The 17,451-nt window shown below is 43.7% G+C and overlaps 1 protein-coding gene across 1 annotated transcript in view; it reads right to left on the reverse strand.

Moving 5' to 3' along the window:
• Nucleotides 1-17,219, reverse strand: part of LOC141156380 (putative ferric-chelate reductase 1) — a 49,800-nt gene extending 32,581 nt beyond the window's left edge. The window contains exons 1-3 of the mRNA XM_073642576.1: nt 17,067-17,219; nt 6,683-6,881; nt 2,095-2,219 (exon numbers count right to left, since the gene is read on the reverse strand). Coding sequence (XP_073498677.1) covers nt 2,095-2,219; nt 6,683-6,881 — 324 coding nt within the window. The 5' untranslated portion in view covers nt 17,067-17,219. The remainder of the gene's footprint in view (nt 1-2,094; nt 2,220-6,682; nt 6,882-17,066) is intronic.
• Between the last annotated feature and the right edge of the window lie 232 nt (nt 17,220-17,451).

Here is a 17,451-nt window from a genome sequence, read left to right on the forward strand (position 1 = left end):
TGATCTCCCATGCACAGCTGTCACATCTGGAGATGGTGACAGCTGTGCATGGCTGCTGTAAGCTCACGCTGCCGGGAACACGTCCGCTCCCGGCAGCGGGAGCCACTGACTGAGGTCACCGGAGTGCATTCAGGCAGCGCAGCTCCGGAGACCTCCTTTACGGCAGTGCTGTACCGTGGGAATTTCTCACGATACAGCAGTGCCGTAAAGGAGCTAACCGGAGCAGCGCTGCCTGAACTCCGGTGAACCCTTACGGCCCCGTCATTCTAGCGGCGGCAGCGGTTCAGAGCGGTCACATTCTATGTGGCTGCTCTGAACTGGAGATCTTCGTGGGACACTCGTGGACTACTACGGAGGGGTAAGGATAAGGTTGTGGTTTATTATTTTATATTTTATTACAGGAGATCGATGGCTTCGGGGAATTAGGTGTCTAGGTGAGTATAGGTGTAGTTTTTTATTTTTTACTTTATTTTAGGTGGCGATCGGCGGGGACAGGTAATGTATGAACTAATTTATTGTAGGCAACCACTGGCCACCAATGACATGTATTTAACATTTATTGGGGACACAGTAGGGCAATTTATATAGCAGGATCAGTCTGATGGGAACTACTGCTCCCATCGAGCTGATCCTGCTGGCAGGAGTGGACGGGGGACAGACATAGGCCGATGGGAGTAGTAGTGTCACATCGGCCTATGTCTGCCCGCACACACACCCGCACACACAGCCCGCACACACAGCCCGCACACACAGCCCGCACACACAGCCCGCACACACAGCCCGCACACACAGCCCGCACACACAGCCCGCACACACAGCCCGCACACACACCCCGCACACACACCCGCACACACACCCCGCACACACAGCCCGCACACACAGCCCGCACACACACCCCGCACACACACCCCGCACACACACCCGCACACACACCCCGCACACACAGCCCGCACACACAGCCCGCACACACACCCCGCACACACACCCGCACACACACCCCGCACACACACCCCGCACACACACCCCGCACACACACCCCGCACACACACCCCGCACACACACCCCGCACACACACCCCGCACACACAGCCCGCACACACACCCGCACACACACCCCGCACACACACCCCGCACACACACCCCGCACACACAGCCCGCACACACACCCCGCACACACACACCAGCACACACACACACCCCGCACACACACCCCGCACACACACCCGCACACACACCCCGCACACACACACACCCCGCACACACACCCCGCACACACACACACCCCGCACACATCGCACACACACCCCGCACACACTAATCATGACGGGTCTGGGAGGTGAGGCTGACCTGTGCGGCCGTGGGAAAGTTCATGTGAGTTCATGCAGTCAAGCATGAACTCACATGAACCCTCTGAGGGCACCGCGGCTACTTCAAATGAACAGCTGATCGGCATCACCTGATACCTCAGCTGTTCATTTGAAATAACCGGCGGGAAAGCGCAGCACAGAACGGGAAAGCCGGCGGTGAAGTCTTTTCACTGCCGGCTTCCCCGCCCGGGTCCTTCGCTCCTTGGTGCTGCGCTCCCCGCCCGGTCCTAATTTACGATCGGGATGGGAGGTGGCGAGGGGAGCGGAGGATCGGGGTGGAAGGCTGCGGGGAAGCAGTATGGGGCTGCGTGATTGTTTAAAAGCCGGCGGCTTTTTACCGCGCGCCGGCTTTTAAACAATCAGGAGAATTCTCCCCCGCTGGGATGGCATTCTGATGACAAGCTGGATCGCAGCTGAGCGCTGCCACCCAGCTTGTCATCCTTCAGAGACACTGCAGAGCGCAGGCATTATGGGAACTTCCGATTCCGGTATTCGATATTATAAAAGTATCGGAATTAAGTATCGGAATTCCGATACAGTGAATATCGGCCGATACCCGATATTTCAGTATCGGAATGCTCAACACTAATTGTAACCCATCTTTAACATGAACATCAGTTTGTCATACAGAGCTCCACAATGTAGCCCGATAGGATGCTAACACCTTTACACAGGTTGAATGTAAAAAATCCTTTCACTTACAGTATATTGTGTGTAATACAACTTACTGCAGCAGAGGTACAATCAAGGGTCTGTGCATTTCCATTGACTTTAAAGGAGCCCAAAGGTGTGGAAGAGCTGCCTGAGCGGGCCTGGATTAAGAATCCATCAAACGAACTACCTGAAATAGTGACTGCAATGACAACATATGATACGTTATTATGACATGTATTACTATAATCTATCTATAAGCTAATAGCAAAATTGTCATTATAAGAATTGATTTTATAGGGTGACCTATTGTTTTTACTGGTACCATTTTGGGATGCGTATGACTTTTTTATTCTACATGTTTGTACAGTTTTTGGACACATGGCTGCTATGTTTGACCTCATCTTTCACAGAAAGTGTCATAAATGCCAGATCTGAAATGCCCACTTCCGTTTGCTTTTAGCTGATATCCAAGTATATGGCAAATTTGGCTAAGTCATCCTTAGGATAGATTATTGGTAGGGGTCTGCCCCAGGCAGGTGTTAGGGCGAAGCAAAATAGGCATTTGACTAGGTCCCCCACCCTCCCTGGGGCTCCCACCCAGTGGTATGCTGCAAATAGTGGCAGCCCACATGGCCACTATGGGGCTTGTGAGTCAGGGGGGCCCGGTGCCAGCGCCAGCTTCGGGACCCCCCCCCTCTGCACCTGGCATCGCTTATTCAATTGTATCAGCATCTTAGACACTGATATAATTGAAAGCAATGATGGAGGAGGAAGCATCAGGTGACTCTTCCTTTCCCATCATTCCCCTTTGCGTATCAGCCAGCGGCCATGATGACGTCACTTCATCGCGCCGTGCTGTGCCAGGCAGTGGAGCTGCTGAGGAAACGTGCTGCAGAGACCACAGCAGCGGGGGGACGGGGAGAGGTGAGTAATGTTTTTTTTTTAAAATCAGTGAGTAATGTGGTTGCCATAATACTGGAGGACTATGGGGTGTGCATTGTACTATATGGGGCTGCATTATACTATATAGGGGCTACATTATACCATATGGGGGTTGCATTTTACCATATGGGGGCTGCAGTACACCATATGGGGGCTGCATTATACCATATGGGGGCTGCATTATACTATATGGGGGCTGCATTATATCATATGGGAGCTGCATTATATTATATGGGGGCTGCATTATAGCATATTGGGGCTTCAGTATACCATATTGGGGCTGCATTATATCACATGGAGGCTACATTATACTATATGGGGGCTGCATTATATCATATGGGGCTGCATTATACCATATGAGGGCAGCATTATACTATTTGGGGGCTGTGTTATACTATATGGGGGCTTCATTATACTATATGGGGCATTATTATACTCTATCAAGTACTATGGGGAGTTCATTATACTATATGTACTATATGGGGGCTGCATTTTACTCTATCAAGGACTATAGGGAGTGCATTATACTATATGTACTATAATGGGGCTGCATTTTTATACTTTATCAAGGACTATGGGCTGTGCATTATACCATATGTACTATATGAGTGCTGCATTATACTTTATGGGGGCTGCATTATACTCTATCAAGGGCTATGGGCTGTGCATTATACCATATGTACTATATGGGTGCTGCATTATACTTTATGGGGGCTGCATTATACTCTATCAAGGGCTATGGACTGTGCATTATGCTATATATACTAAATGGGCTGCATTACACTCTATCAAGGACTATAGGAAGTGCATTATATTCTATGTACTATATGGGGGCTGCTATATACTCTATCAAGGACAATGGAGAGTGCATTATACTTTATGTACTGTATGGGGGCTGCATTATACTCTATCAAGGACTATGTGCTGTGCATTGTACTATATGTACTATACGGGAGCTGCAAGAACTATGGTGAGTGCATTATACTACGTGTACTGTATGGGGGCTGCATTATACTCTATCGAGGACTATGGGGTGCATTATACTGTATGGAGGACTATGGGGAGTGCAGAGACAAATCATTTCCAAGGCACCAGAGAAATTATTCTATTTCTTTATTTATCCAAATGAATCATAAAAGCAAGGTTTCGGCCAGCAAACGGCCTTTTTCAAGCACAAACAAAAGTGCAGATGTAGCTTTTTGTATTTCTATACAGCTGTAACAATCTGGTTGAGACAGCTGCCGGCCACTCCGAGCACTGCTTTCCATTCTTGTTCCGATTTATACGGCTGTCTGACTGTGCCCTTAGGAATGGTGATTAAAACTCCATTAATCACGCTACATTCTAAAGAGGGTGTCGGGCTAAGTTGAAGGTTCTCTACACCTTTGACATATCAAAAAATTAATTTTACATAAACTCTATGCTAATGGTTACATTTAGTTAAAGGGAATCTGTCACCCCTTGGGACATAACTAACCTATTAATATGGGCATACAGGTGATAGAAATGTAAATCTATTCATACCTGTATCCTCATATTAATAGTTTGAAAGCACGTTGGCGCCGGCAGTGACACGCGTGCGCAGAAGATCACGCAATACACTAGTCTGTGATCTTCTTTGTAGGCGCCGGTGAGTCACAGAGACTCGTGGGAGGGAGAGAGGGAAGGAGGATCCTGGAGGGATTTCAATGCGCAGGCGCAAGATTCCAGCGCCGCAGCAGGACACTGTGACGTGCAGGGGAGGGCGGTACTATGATAATAAAGAAAGGAGGTGGGCATTCCTTATGGGCCCTGGGGCTGGAGCAATCATTACCATAAAGTCATAATATAAGATTTCAAAACATCAAAACTATTAATATGACGCATACAAGTATGAATAGATTTACATTTCTATCACCTGTATGCCCATATTAATTGGTTAGTTACGTCCCTTTAATAAATTGTACATTTTTGACAACTCTCTCCAGTGCTTAGATCCCCGTACAGTGTCCATTTTTGAACATGATCAGATATCAAAGTCAAACATCAGAATAATGCCAGTTTGAGGCTAAATACCCTGTCTGAGAACTGACTTTGTCATCTGACAATAATAGGCACTGTTCACTGCTGGGACTTGAACCCAAAACTTTATGTTTAGAAGCCAGTGCACTGCACTTACCATTGCGCTATATACTCGGTTGATGAAAGCAGTTTTTCTTGGCTTATGCGATCAACCATGAAAATATTCAGGGTGTCTAAAAGTCATTGTGATTCTGATTCTGATGTTTGAAGTGAAGAAAGTCAGATATCAGACTCACATATCATAGTCACACATCATTTGAATTTGCCTTGGAGGAGGTCTGTGTGAAAGTCCTAATGAATTTCAGACAGGTTTACATTGAAAATCACATAACCAAATAGAACACCTAGGTTTCTGCAGCTGAGTCTATACCTCAATTGTAAGTGCTCTGGCTTCTAGGTATAGAGTTTTGGGTTCAAGTCCCAACAGTGACTATTTTTTTATTATTATCAGTTGTAAAAGTCACATGTCAAAGTCACATGTCAAAGTCACTTATCAAAGTCACATGTCAAAGATATGTGACTTTGATATGTAACTTTGACATGTGACTTTTACAACTGATAATAAAAAAAATCACTGCTTGCTGCTGAGACTTCAACCCAAAACTCTATATTTAGAAGCCAGTGCACTTACCAATGAACAATATACTCAGTTGAAGAAACCTAGGCATTCTATTGGGTTATGTGATTTTCAGTGCTAACCTGTCTGAAACTCACTGGGACTTTCACACAGACCTCCTCTAAGCCAAATTCAAATGATGTGTGACTTTAATATGTGAGTCTGATATTAGAGTTTATTCAAACATCATAATCAGAATCACAATGACTTTTAGAAACTGAGTATTTTTATGGTTGATCTCATAAGCCAAGAAAAACTTCATTCTTCAACTGAGTGTATAGCTCCATGGTAAGTGCACTGGCTTCTAAACATACAGTTTTGGGTTCAAGTCCCAGCAGCGAACGGTGACTTTTTTATTATTATCAGTTGTAAAAGTCAGATGTTAAAGTCACATATCAAAGTCAGATGTCAATCACTTATCAAAGTCAGTTATCAAAGTCACATATCAAAGTCAAAGTCACTTATCAAAGCCACAAGTCAAAGTCACTTATCAAAGTCAGTTCTCAGACTGGGTATTTAGCCTCAAACTGGCATTATTCTGATGTTTGACTTTGATATCTGATCATGTAGTAAAATGGACACTGTATCCCTGATGTGCAGTTTGCAACCTGCTCTTAGTTTCACGTACAGTACTTGCTGGAGGTTGCTACCTTCAGCATCTCTCATATATAACCCCATTTTTTCTCCTGGAGTGATTTCCTCTTTTATGGCTCATAAACTGTCATGTGCTTTTATCCACTATCTGCAGCCTGAGAAAGCTGCTTATTAACAACCTGACTGTCCCCTTCCCCTCACCTCTCTAACCTGCTCTGGGGCTATGGGAAACCAAGAGATTTCAGAGCCACAAGCAGAGCTCTTATATACAGTATTTTTGTTTAATTTTACAATTTTTTTGTGGCATATTTCTTAATAAAAGCTATGTAGAAAGTGGACCAAAGTTGCATTTAGGAAGCAAATAAAGAATAAAAAAAAATCAGTGTAAAAGTGTGAACACTGAACAACCCTTAATGAGAAAGAGTTAAAAATAAAAACTTGTCGGTTACCTGTTATTTGTTCCCCAGGACCATAGATACTTTTAGAAGCACTCAGACGGTAAGGGGAAGCAGAGGTCTGTGCAGTGGTGCCATGACTAGGTTCCATTGTAGAACATGACCCCTGAACTTGTCCATTTGGATAGCCATTATTAGCATCAAAGAGACATACCATGAGTAGGACGACCGTGCTTTCAACTAAAAGATCCATCTGTTGGAATGATAAAAGCTGTGTTCTTGTTTTAGTCACTACTAGTATAATTTATTAATATTATTATGAAACAAACTTATATAGAGTGAAGAAATCACAAAACTGCACCCAGATAATCAGCATCATATGCTACAATAGTGAAAGGGGTAAAGTTTGGATGTTATCTCCTATTAGTGGGATAGAGGTTAACTTCTCGATCACTGGGAGTCCGACCGTTGTGACCTGAAGAGATCCCTAGAACCACAGCTATGCAGAGCCCTGTGTGAATACAGTGGAGGTTGATCATGTGAATTGCCACTTTATTCATTGTAATGGAAGTGCCGAAAATCAGCCGAGTGCAGCACTTGGCTATCTCCGACATTGCATTGAGATCATTGGGTGCCGAAGCAGTCAAACCTCAAGTGATCAGAATGTTGTCCCCCATCCCATGGACAGGCATCAACTTTAAAACTTAAAAATACCCCTTAATATCAACCTGCATGATGAGATGAATGCAACCCAATGATATACTGTAAATGCATCTTTATTCAAATTTTATCAGAAAAAAATATAAATTAAAATGTACAATTTCAGAGTTTCTCTGGGATTTTGACATTTATGACTTAGAATTAGGATAGACCATCAATATTAGATTAATAGAGATATTAATATAATTAGCAAAATATAAAACAATGTCTCTTTATTATAACCTTATTAAAACAGCTTGATGCTGGACAATACTAGACACAAAGCATGTAAAAAAGACACACACAGTGTACTGATTAAAGAAATGATCACAAATGTTAGGTCAGCCTAATTGAGACTTGACCTGACTAACCCAATTGGTATAATGTGGTGGAACCCCTAACAATATAAGGCCCTCCAGGAAATATATGTCTCACCAATGGTCATCAGGACCCATAGAATGTGAAAATCATGTGACACATACACTACCACAAATTATAGAAGATAGTACACATAGACCGACGCACTAAATGCGTGATAATACCAGATAATTATTAGACTATGATAATGGATAGTGGTTAGGCAATGTCATATACCACTCGGACCATACAGATCTACCATCTCTAATTGTACCAAAAAATAAACCAGTGCACATTGAAGGCTACCTGGTCATATAGTCACAGCAATATATCTGAGTCAGTGGGTACAGCTACCTCTCATAAACTGCTGTACATCCACACAATAACTAGATTTGCGAAAAAATAGGAGACACTCATAGCTCAATAGAAAGAAACCACTACTTAGCTTTCCAGTATTATTAGCAGTGCTCCAATATTAAAGGCGGGCTCCCGACGCGTTTCTCCTTCATCATCAGGGGAGTGCATAGCCCATTCATAGCCCAATGTTCATCACAGAGGTACATATGCTGAAAAGAGATTGTCTCTGTGTCTTTTATAGATGCTGCACGCTGACCACCGGCGTGCGGCATGCTTCCGGGTTGTCATGTGTCAGCTGGGTGACGTACATCCTGCCGGATGCATACTTACATCCGGCTCTTGCAGCGCACCATGGAACGCATGGTACCCGCTCAGGTCAGAGGCAGCTATACCTCCAAGCAATCCGCCATGGAGACAGCTCCAGCACCAAACATAAACCGCATTAAAAGAACCGCCTTAAAAGACAGTACTAATGCCAATATAAATGATCATGCCCGCCCTCATGGGCCTGTCATAATGATCATAAACCACAGGGAAGAGGTCAGTTCCTCGACATGATAAATAGACATCCAACATACCGGACCAAAAAGGCGCGGAAAAAAAACAAAAATGTGGCGCCCAGCTGCGCTTGGTACCACAGATCCTAGAAGGGTGCATTAATGGAGTCCTCCACAAGAGGCCCCCATAAACATTCACACATCTCCACCTTCCACCTCAGACCAGCAGAGGGAGCCCGTTAGGGATATAAATAGGGAAGGTGGAGCTAGGCAGTTAGTCTGGAGTGCACAGAGAGTGAAAAGCTGTGTGTGCGGAGAAGCACATGGGTTGCATGCAGTCTGGGTTACCACTATGAACATTGTTAACATGATTGGCAACTGGAGTATCCCTTTTATTGATGATGTCTCGTATGTGTTCCCTAATCCTCCTCCTGAACTCACATCTAGTCTTTCCCACATATTCAACACCACAGTCACACGTGGCCTTATAGACCACCCCAGCAGTGCGGCAGTTGATAAACTGTCGGATGGTATAGTATTTACCCGTCACACTACTGCTGAAGCCCTTGGCTTGTGCCACCGATTCGCAGGAGCTGCAATGACCACACTTGAAGCACCCCTTAACTTGGGTGCCTAATCAAGATGGATGTAAATTATCTTTAAAATGGCTGTGGACCAATCTATCCTTTAAGGACGTCCCCCTGCGATAGGTGACCTCTGGAAGGGCCCCAACTGTATCCTTGATGTCTGCATCCATTAATAACACTGGCCAGTGGCGCTTAAGGATCTCCCTAACCCTGTTAGCTCCATTGGAGTAGGTAGTAATGAAACGCGTTGGGTTTGATTCTTTGTTGTTGACCTTGGGAATGAGTAGATCCATGTGTTCTTTTTTGATGGAATTCTTATAGGCCTCAGTTAGGATTTTCTGAGGGTACCCCCTCTCGATAAACCGTTCACGTAACTCATCAGCTTGTACTTTAAATGTGCCGATATCAGAACAGTTTCTGCGAATCCTTAGGTATTGCCCCTTAGGGATATCTTTTTTCAGTAGGCCTGGGTGTCCACTCTCCCACCTCAGTAAGGAGTTAGTGGCTGTGGATTTCCGGTAATTGCTCGAGGTCAATTCGCCATTTTCACCTTTACAGATGCAAACATCAAGAAATGGTAGAACAGCAAATACTGATGTAAGAAACTCACCAAATACGCAACATGTACACGTGGCTTAAATGTATGACATGTGGTAAAAGTGTATTGTTAAGGCCACGTGCACATGTTGAGTATTTGGTAAGTTTTTACCTCAGTATTTCTAATGCAAAATAAGGAGTAGAACAGTCAGTGGAAAAGTATAATACAACCCCTGGCAAAAATTATGGAATCACCGGGCTCGGAGGATGTTCATTCAGTTGTTTAATGTTGTTGAAAAAAAGCCGATCACAGACATGGCTCAAAACTAAAGACATTTCAAATGACAACTTTAGGGCTTTAAGGGCTTTAAGAAACACTAAAAGAAATCAAGATTAAAAATGTGGTACTCAGTAGGGGTAATTTTTTTTCAGACCAAGCAGAGGGAAAAAAATATGTAATCAGTAAATTCTGAGGAAAAAATTATGGAATCACCCTGTAAATTTTTTTTTCCAAATCTAACACCTGCATCAAATTAGATCTGATCATTAGTCTGCATCTAAAAAGGAGTGATCACACCTTGGAGAGCTGTTGCACCAAGTGGACTGACATGAATCATGGCTCCAACACGAGAGATGTCAATTGAAACAAAGGAGAGGATTATCAAACTCTTAAAAGAAGGTGTAGAATCTGCTGAGTTTTGGGGTGCCAGTTACTATTAATTAACAAGAGCTACTGGATCTTTCAAAGGGGATTTATTACAAATAGGATATTTACAATAACATACATAAGGGAAACTTAACTAAGGGACAAGGGAACAATGTAAGGGAAAGGTAAAAGGAGAGGGTGGTAGAAGATGGGAAGTGGGAAGAAGAAGAATAATGCCTAACTAGTTTGATGTGCTACCTTTATATCAGTTACACAGTCAGACATGGCCCATACATTGCCCATCCCTGTAACACCTCCAAATAATGGTACCATACAATCAGGTCACAGTCTTTGGAGTTCTCCAGAAACATGCACATGGCTGCTGATGCTGACACTCTCCTGAAGGTGGCGCGCTTAGGTCCAGAATGGATAAGAGGGTCAGGGACCATTGCAGTGGTCTTTAACTTCCTGCAGATGGTGTCTGTCATACAGTCAAAAGGACTTTGTATCAAGTGGCCTGAGGACAGGTTCAACTGCATTTTGGTTGGAGATAAGAGGTCAACTTGAAGAACAATGGTTTGTAATCCAAACACCACAGGGGTTATGTACCTTTCAAGAGGCCAGACAAGATGTTCATCTCCCATGTAGGTGCTCTCTTTACTCTATCAACAGAACAAAAGGCACCACACCATAGGACACACAATTGCCTTCCCGCCTCACAGGTTTTATGACTCCACAGCACATGGTCAATCTCTTTGATGTAGTCATTTGATGAACTTTAGTGCTATACAGAGTTTGTGGATCAAATTGTGAGTTCAGTCATTCATATTACAGGTGATGATGCTGGAACTTTTGTTTGATCCCGTTCCAATGAGATTTGTAAAGATGACTGCATGAAGAGAACATGCAAATTTCCACAGTCATTGATGATATGGGGCTGCATGTCAGGTAAAGGCACTGGGGAGATGGCTGTCATTACATCTTCAATAAATGCCCAAGTTTACATTGATATTTTGGACAGTTTTCTTATCCCATCAATTGAAAGGATGTTTGGGGATGATGACATCATTTTTCAAGATGATATTGCATCCTGCCATAGAGCAAAAACTGTGAAAACATTCCTTGAAAGAAGACACATAAGGTCAATGTCATGGACTGCAAATAATCCAGATCTCAATCCAATTGAAAATCTTTGGTGGAAGTTGAAGAAAATGGACCATGACAAGGCTCCAACCTGCAAAGCTGATCTGGCAACAGCAATCAGAGAAAGTTGGAGCCAGATTGATGAAGAGTACTGTTTGTCACTCATTAAGTCCATGCCTCAGAGACTGCAAGCTGTTATTAAAGCCGGAGGTGGTGCAACAAAATACTAGTGATGTATTGGAGTGTTCTTTTGTGTGTTTGTTTTTCATTATTCCATAATTTTTTCCTCAGAATTGAGTGATTCCATAATTTTTTCCCTCTCTTTGGTGTGAAAAAAATTACCATTACTGAGTACCACATTTTTAATCTTGATTTCTTTTAGTGTTTCTTAAAGCCCTAAAGTTGCCATTTGAAATGACTTTAGTTTTGTGCCATGTCTGTGATCTGCTTTTTTTCAACAACCTTAAACTACTGAATGAACATCCTCCGAGCCCGGTGATTCAATAATTTTTGCCAGGGGTTGTAGAAACACGTCACCACTTCTGTATGTATCACCCATTCCTGGTTTGGGCTTACAAATACTGATGTCAAATACTGAATGTGTGCACGTGGCCTTACACTGAATAATGCCCTAAAGGCCCAGTTTCTGTTTACACTTCATTGTATGTTTCCATCAGAGGTATTTGTCAAGACTTTCCATAGTATTCCTCCAATGTATACAGTGAAATATATCAGCCATTTACTCCTTTTTACTTCCTATACTTATAGTGAAAAATATACCCGTGCCGTAGCCTAGAGTGCAGAGAAATGGTGATCTACATCTTTGCATGTCTGCGCATACAGATGACTGGTAACAATGATCTGCTATAATTAAATCACTGTTATTAGTGATCTGCATAGGAAACACATAGATTATGTGTACTCTGTATCCCCATAGTGAAGAAAATAATCCATTAATTAAATAATGAATATAGAAAATTATTGAATAAATAAATGAAATTAAAGGGTTATTCTCAAAACAACAAGATAAACATGAGGATCTCTTTGAGCCTGACCTTTGGGACCTCCAATGATTCCAAGAATGGAGCTCCCGAACCCCAAAAATGGAGATCTGCATCCCCATCCTGATTGTATCAGAGGTAAGCATGTGTGGTGCCCTGCTGTGCATTGGTGCCACAGATCCTAGAGGGGTGCATGGACGGATTCCTCCACAAGAGGCCCTCATAGCATACACACACACCTCCACCTTCCACCTCAGACGACCAGAGGGAGCCCAATAGAGATATAAAAAGGGAAGGTGGAGCTAAGCAGTTCAGTCTGGAGTTGGAGTCTGGTCTGAAGTCTGAAGTCTGTAAGGAGTCCAGTTACAGTCTAAGTCTGGAATCTACAGTCTAAGTCTACAGTCTGCTGCACCCAGAGAGGTTGTCAGCCCAGCCCAGACTCAGGGAACTCAGGTTAGTGAGCCCAAGGCGTGCCGACGCCATAAGAGCGGTGAAAAGTAGCGAGGCCTACTGCCAGTGTGAAGCCTAGTGAGGGCCCTGAGCGGCTAAAGGCAAGTGGAGTAAGCGAGCTACATAGGGGGCAGAGGAGCTTAGCCAGCTCACCCCAAGACCATATACCGGACACCGGGTCCGTGTCTGCAAGGATCTCTAGGACCAGCAGAAACAACCGGAACCCCTGGCGAACTACATGTCCCAGGAACACCAGAAGCTGACCGTTATCCAAGGGTCAGGAATCACTGAGGCCCAAGAGACCAGGGAGTGTGATCTCCAACAGAAGGCCCTACCACCAGGTCAGCAGGTGCAAGACAGAGACCAAGAGGCCTAGCTTCAGGCAGGTCACAAACTTATCAGGAAAAGGCAAGAAACAGGAGGCCCCACACCCGCTCACTGGGGAGAGTCCTGAAATGCACCCTTCACCCTACAGTGCCCTGGATCGTGCCTGAAACACCACCAGTAAAGGTACTGAAGTGAACAGTCGTGTGTGTGCCTATTCTTCTTCTGACCCGGCTGGGTCCCCTCTGTCCTGCAACCCTTCTCCTACGCTGCCCTGAGGCCCCGCTCCACCTGTGGGGAGCCGCACCAACTAAGCTGCCAGACCACCGGCCTCAGAGGACTGTAGCAGCGCTGGTGATCCTCACCAGACACCACGGGTGGTGTCACAAACTTTCCCTATCCCATATAACTTTCCCCATTCCTTGCTTTTTAAGAGTGACCCCAGGGTACTGCCCCAAGAGCCGGCCACCGCGGCGTACCCCAAAACCAACAACAAGGCCCAGGCGCCGAGTCGTCCCCATCCCCTGGGCGCTTCACATGCTCGACCTCCTCTCTCTTGATTCAAGTATTGTAGAGTAGGTCTTTGCATCACGACTTCTCTTCTTCTAACCCTCATGAATAAAGACAGACCCAATTGTTGGATTAAATTCGAAAAATCTGCATTTTTATTATAACAAACTTAACAATAATGATAACTTTTGGTTGAAGGAGGTTCTTGGAGCTCCAAAAGGCCTGACGTTACCCAAAATATTTTTGAAATCTTCTGGCATTACCCCCAGCCGCGGCCACCAGCTTTGAGGGCACCTCCGTCACTAGAAACCTTTTACCATGACTCCCATGGACTCCACCATGAAGAGTCACAAAAACTCCATCAGGCTATAACCAAATCCCAAACACAATTGAAAGGTGCCATCTACTTGATGCACAATCCCCCCACCACATTTTTCCACCAACTCCAAGAAAATCTTCACACAGCCAAGCCGAAATGACATCATGACAATCTGAACTATGCCCTTTTCTCAGACTAATCAAAATCTGAATAAACAGGGCGGGCAGGAATCTTATTCTGTGGTACCTCCTTGCAGCTTTAATATTTCTGACGGTCCCATAGACAACAAATAAAGCACAGGTAGAGCATGCGGACCTCCGCTACATTCAAGATGTGGCTGCCAAGTGAAAAAGTCACATCTTATCCTGTCAAACAAATGTCAAAAGGACACTTCTGGTGTACATTTATGTCATAAATACTCATAGACACATTGCAGCGTACATTTGTATTTTTTTCCCAAAAGCACATAAAGTGATGAGAATCATTAAAAAAAATGCCTAAAAGTCAGTGTATTGATGCCCAGCCACCTATAAGACTGTCTTGCACTCTTCAATGATGTCTTGTGATTTAGTAATTTGATCCCTTGTTTAAGTATTGCTCCTGGTCATGATGGAGGCGCACCATGCATCTTACATGCGAAGAAGCTGAAATCACACTCAGGATTAGGCTAGGGTCACACAAGTGTATATTCTCTCTCAATTATCATAATCATACTCTGATCAGAGTGCGATCGTAGTGGGATCCAATTTTCACAGATGTGTAGAAGACGGAAAAAAAAAAATTCTCCATTCTGCCAGCCCTTGACAATTGGACTGCTCTCAGATGTTATCCGAGTGCAGTCTGATAGTTTCCTCTGACCCATAGACTCAAATGGCCGAGTGCGATTATCGGAGGCCTATTGTGCATGTTGCAATTTTTTCCTCAGACAGACTCTGTCCAAAGAAAAATCAGACATAGAATAGCATTGTTCCTGGTGCGATCCGATGTTTTTTCGTATCTCACTCGGAATGATAATGCGGTCGTCTCCATTAGCTCTTTTCATGTATCATCTTATATGGCCACATTATTTTAATTGCAAAGCTGCACTTGAGCAATTGAATTCAAACACAGAAATTTGTTGATCTAATTATGAAAAATGTTAGCACTTCAGAAGCATGTCATGATAGCATGTCAGCATTTACAACACCCACTTAGGTTAAGTTCACACGTTGCGTTTTTGCTGCAGTTTTTTTCTGCAGACAAATCCTGCTCTTTGACAGTAAAGAAGCTGCTCACAAAAAGCAGGTTTTGGTGCGTTTTTGCTCCTTTTTTGCTGCCTTTTTGGTGCATATTACATGTGTCATTTGTCTATAGTACATATTTAATAAAGATAGTTTTATTTACCAAAAACGCCGCAAAAACACAGGGTTGCGCTTTTTTTCCAACGTTTTTGCAACGTCTCATTGCTTTCTATGGTGAAAAAACGCTGTACGAACGCAGAAGGAATTGACATGCTGCAGATTAAAAAAAAGCAGCAGTTTTCCAATTCAGTCCAAAAAAAAAAGCGTGAGCATGAGAATTTCTAAAATCTCATAGATTTTGCTGGCACTGTAATAAGCAGCTTTTAATTGGCATAAAAAAAAAATGCAGCAAAAGCGCAACGTGTGAACATAGCCTTAAGGCTGAGTTCACACGATGCGTTTTTAATGCGTTTTCGCGGCGTTTTTACAGTTGCGGAAACGCATGAAAAACGCATGGTAGAAGGGCAGCAATGTTCCCCAATTGAAATCCGCATGTGCTGTGCCCATGATGCGGATTTTTCCGCAGCGTAAACACTGCGCTCAAAAATCCGCAGCATGTCAATTAATTTTGCGGAAACGCTGCTTTTTTGGCGCCATTGACTTGCATTAGACCGCATGGAATCCGCATCACTGTATATGTTGATGCGCTTTTCATGCGGTCTAATGTGCGGATGGTACCCGGGTGTGGATGAGAGGACTCTCATCCAGACCCAGGTACCATTAAAAAAAAAAGAATAAAATAAAAAATATATATATACTCACCTCCTGACGGCAGGCGCAGCGCTCCTACTTGGTTCCCGGCACTTCTCGGTTGAATGAAGAAGGACCTTCGCTGACGTCAGAGTCATGTGACGGGTCACGTGACGCTGACGTCGGCAGGTCCTTCAGTCTTCACTGCCGGTAGCCGGGACCGAGCGAAGCAGGACACCGGGGGCCATCGTAGGGTAAAGTATATATTTATTTTTTATTTTTTGACATTCACACACTATATAAATCCATGCCGGTTGCATGGATTTATATAGTGTGAAGTTGACAAGCACTTTCCAAGTGATGCTAAAATCGCTTGGAAAGCGCTTGTCAACCCGCATGGGGAAATGAAAGTGAAGACCGCTTCATTTCCGCATGTCCCTGGCAGGAAACCACATGTACAATCCGCATGTACAATCCGCATGCGTTTTTTCCTGCCAGGGAGATGCAGAAATGCTCAGGAAAAAATCCTGGGCATTTCTGCATCGTGTGCACATACCCTAAGGTAGATATGTTGTTTTAACATCATTACATGTCAGTTCAGTCTTTAAAAAACTCTGTACACAATTTTATCTTACTTCTAAAGATCACTTGTCTTACAAATACAGGTGTATATCAGTGAGCTACATGACATTCCAACATATAGAAAAAATGTAACTTCCAATATATAATTTCTAGGCCTCAAACCGGAATATGAACCTATGTACTGCACTCTATATGTGTACAATATATCAGACATGTTACAGAACACGGCACCCAGACAAAGAGTGAGTATTCTAATCCTAAACAAAGCAGAATTCTTACATGTCGCCCAATGTGTCAGGTTTCATGCTCTTTAGCTGGGTGTCACCTTGGTAATATAGGATGATCTTCAGATCTCCAGGACCTCAGGTGTAGATCCGTGTGTACAATTGGTAATATAGGATGATCTCCAGGACCTCAGGTGTAAATTCAAGTGTACGTGCTGATGTTATAGATACTCACTCTTACAAGCAGGGTGACCTGGCAGCAGGCGGACTCACACGCTGTGTTCAGGTGCTGAAAGCTGTGTTCAGTAGGATTCTTAACTCGCTGGGAGGGATGTGCATGCTTATGATAGACTGTAATAGAACGCTGCTTTGCATCTTTGTGCTTCCTTGTGATAATAAATGAACTGCATTTCTACATAATATAGATCAGTTTTGTATTTCTACAGATGTATTAGTAAATCATAATATACAATATGTCAGCAAACTGAGTATGCAAATTGTCACTTCAGAGAGGAAGAGGACAGCAACTCTAGTGCCACCTATTGGAAGTAGCAATCCTAAAAGTCAATATCGACCCTTTATCGAGCCTTGTCACATGACTTAGGATAAAAGTCAAATCA

The sequence above is a fragment of the Phyllobates terribilis genome, unplaced genomic scaffold, assembly GCF_046119375.1.
Source record: "Phyllobates terribilis strain yellow unplaced genomic scaffold, ASM4611937v1 Scaffold_8__6_contigs__length_399053987, whole genome shotgun sequence".
Classification (NCBI taxonomy): domain Eukaryota; kingdom Metazoa; phylum Chordata; class Amphibia; order Anura; family Dendrobatidae; genus Phyllobates; species Phyllobates terribilis.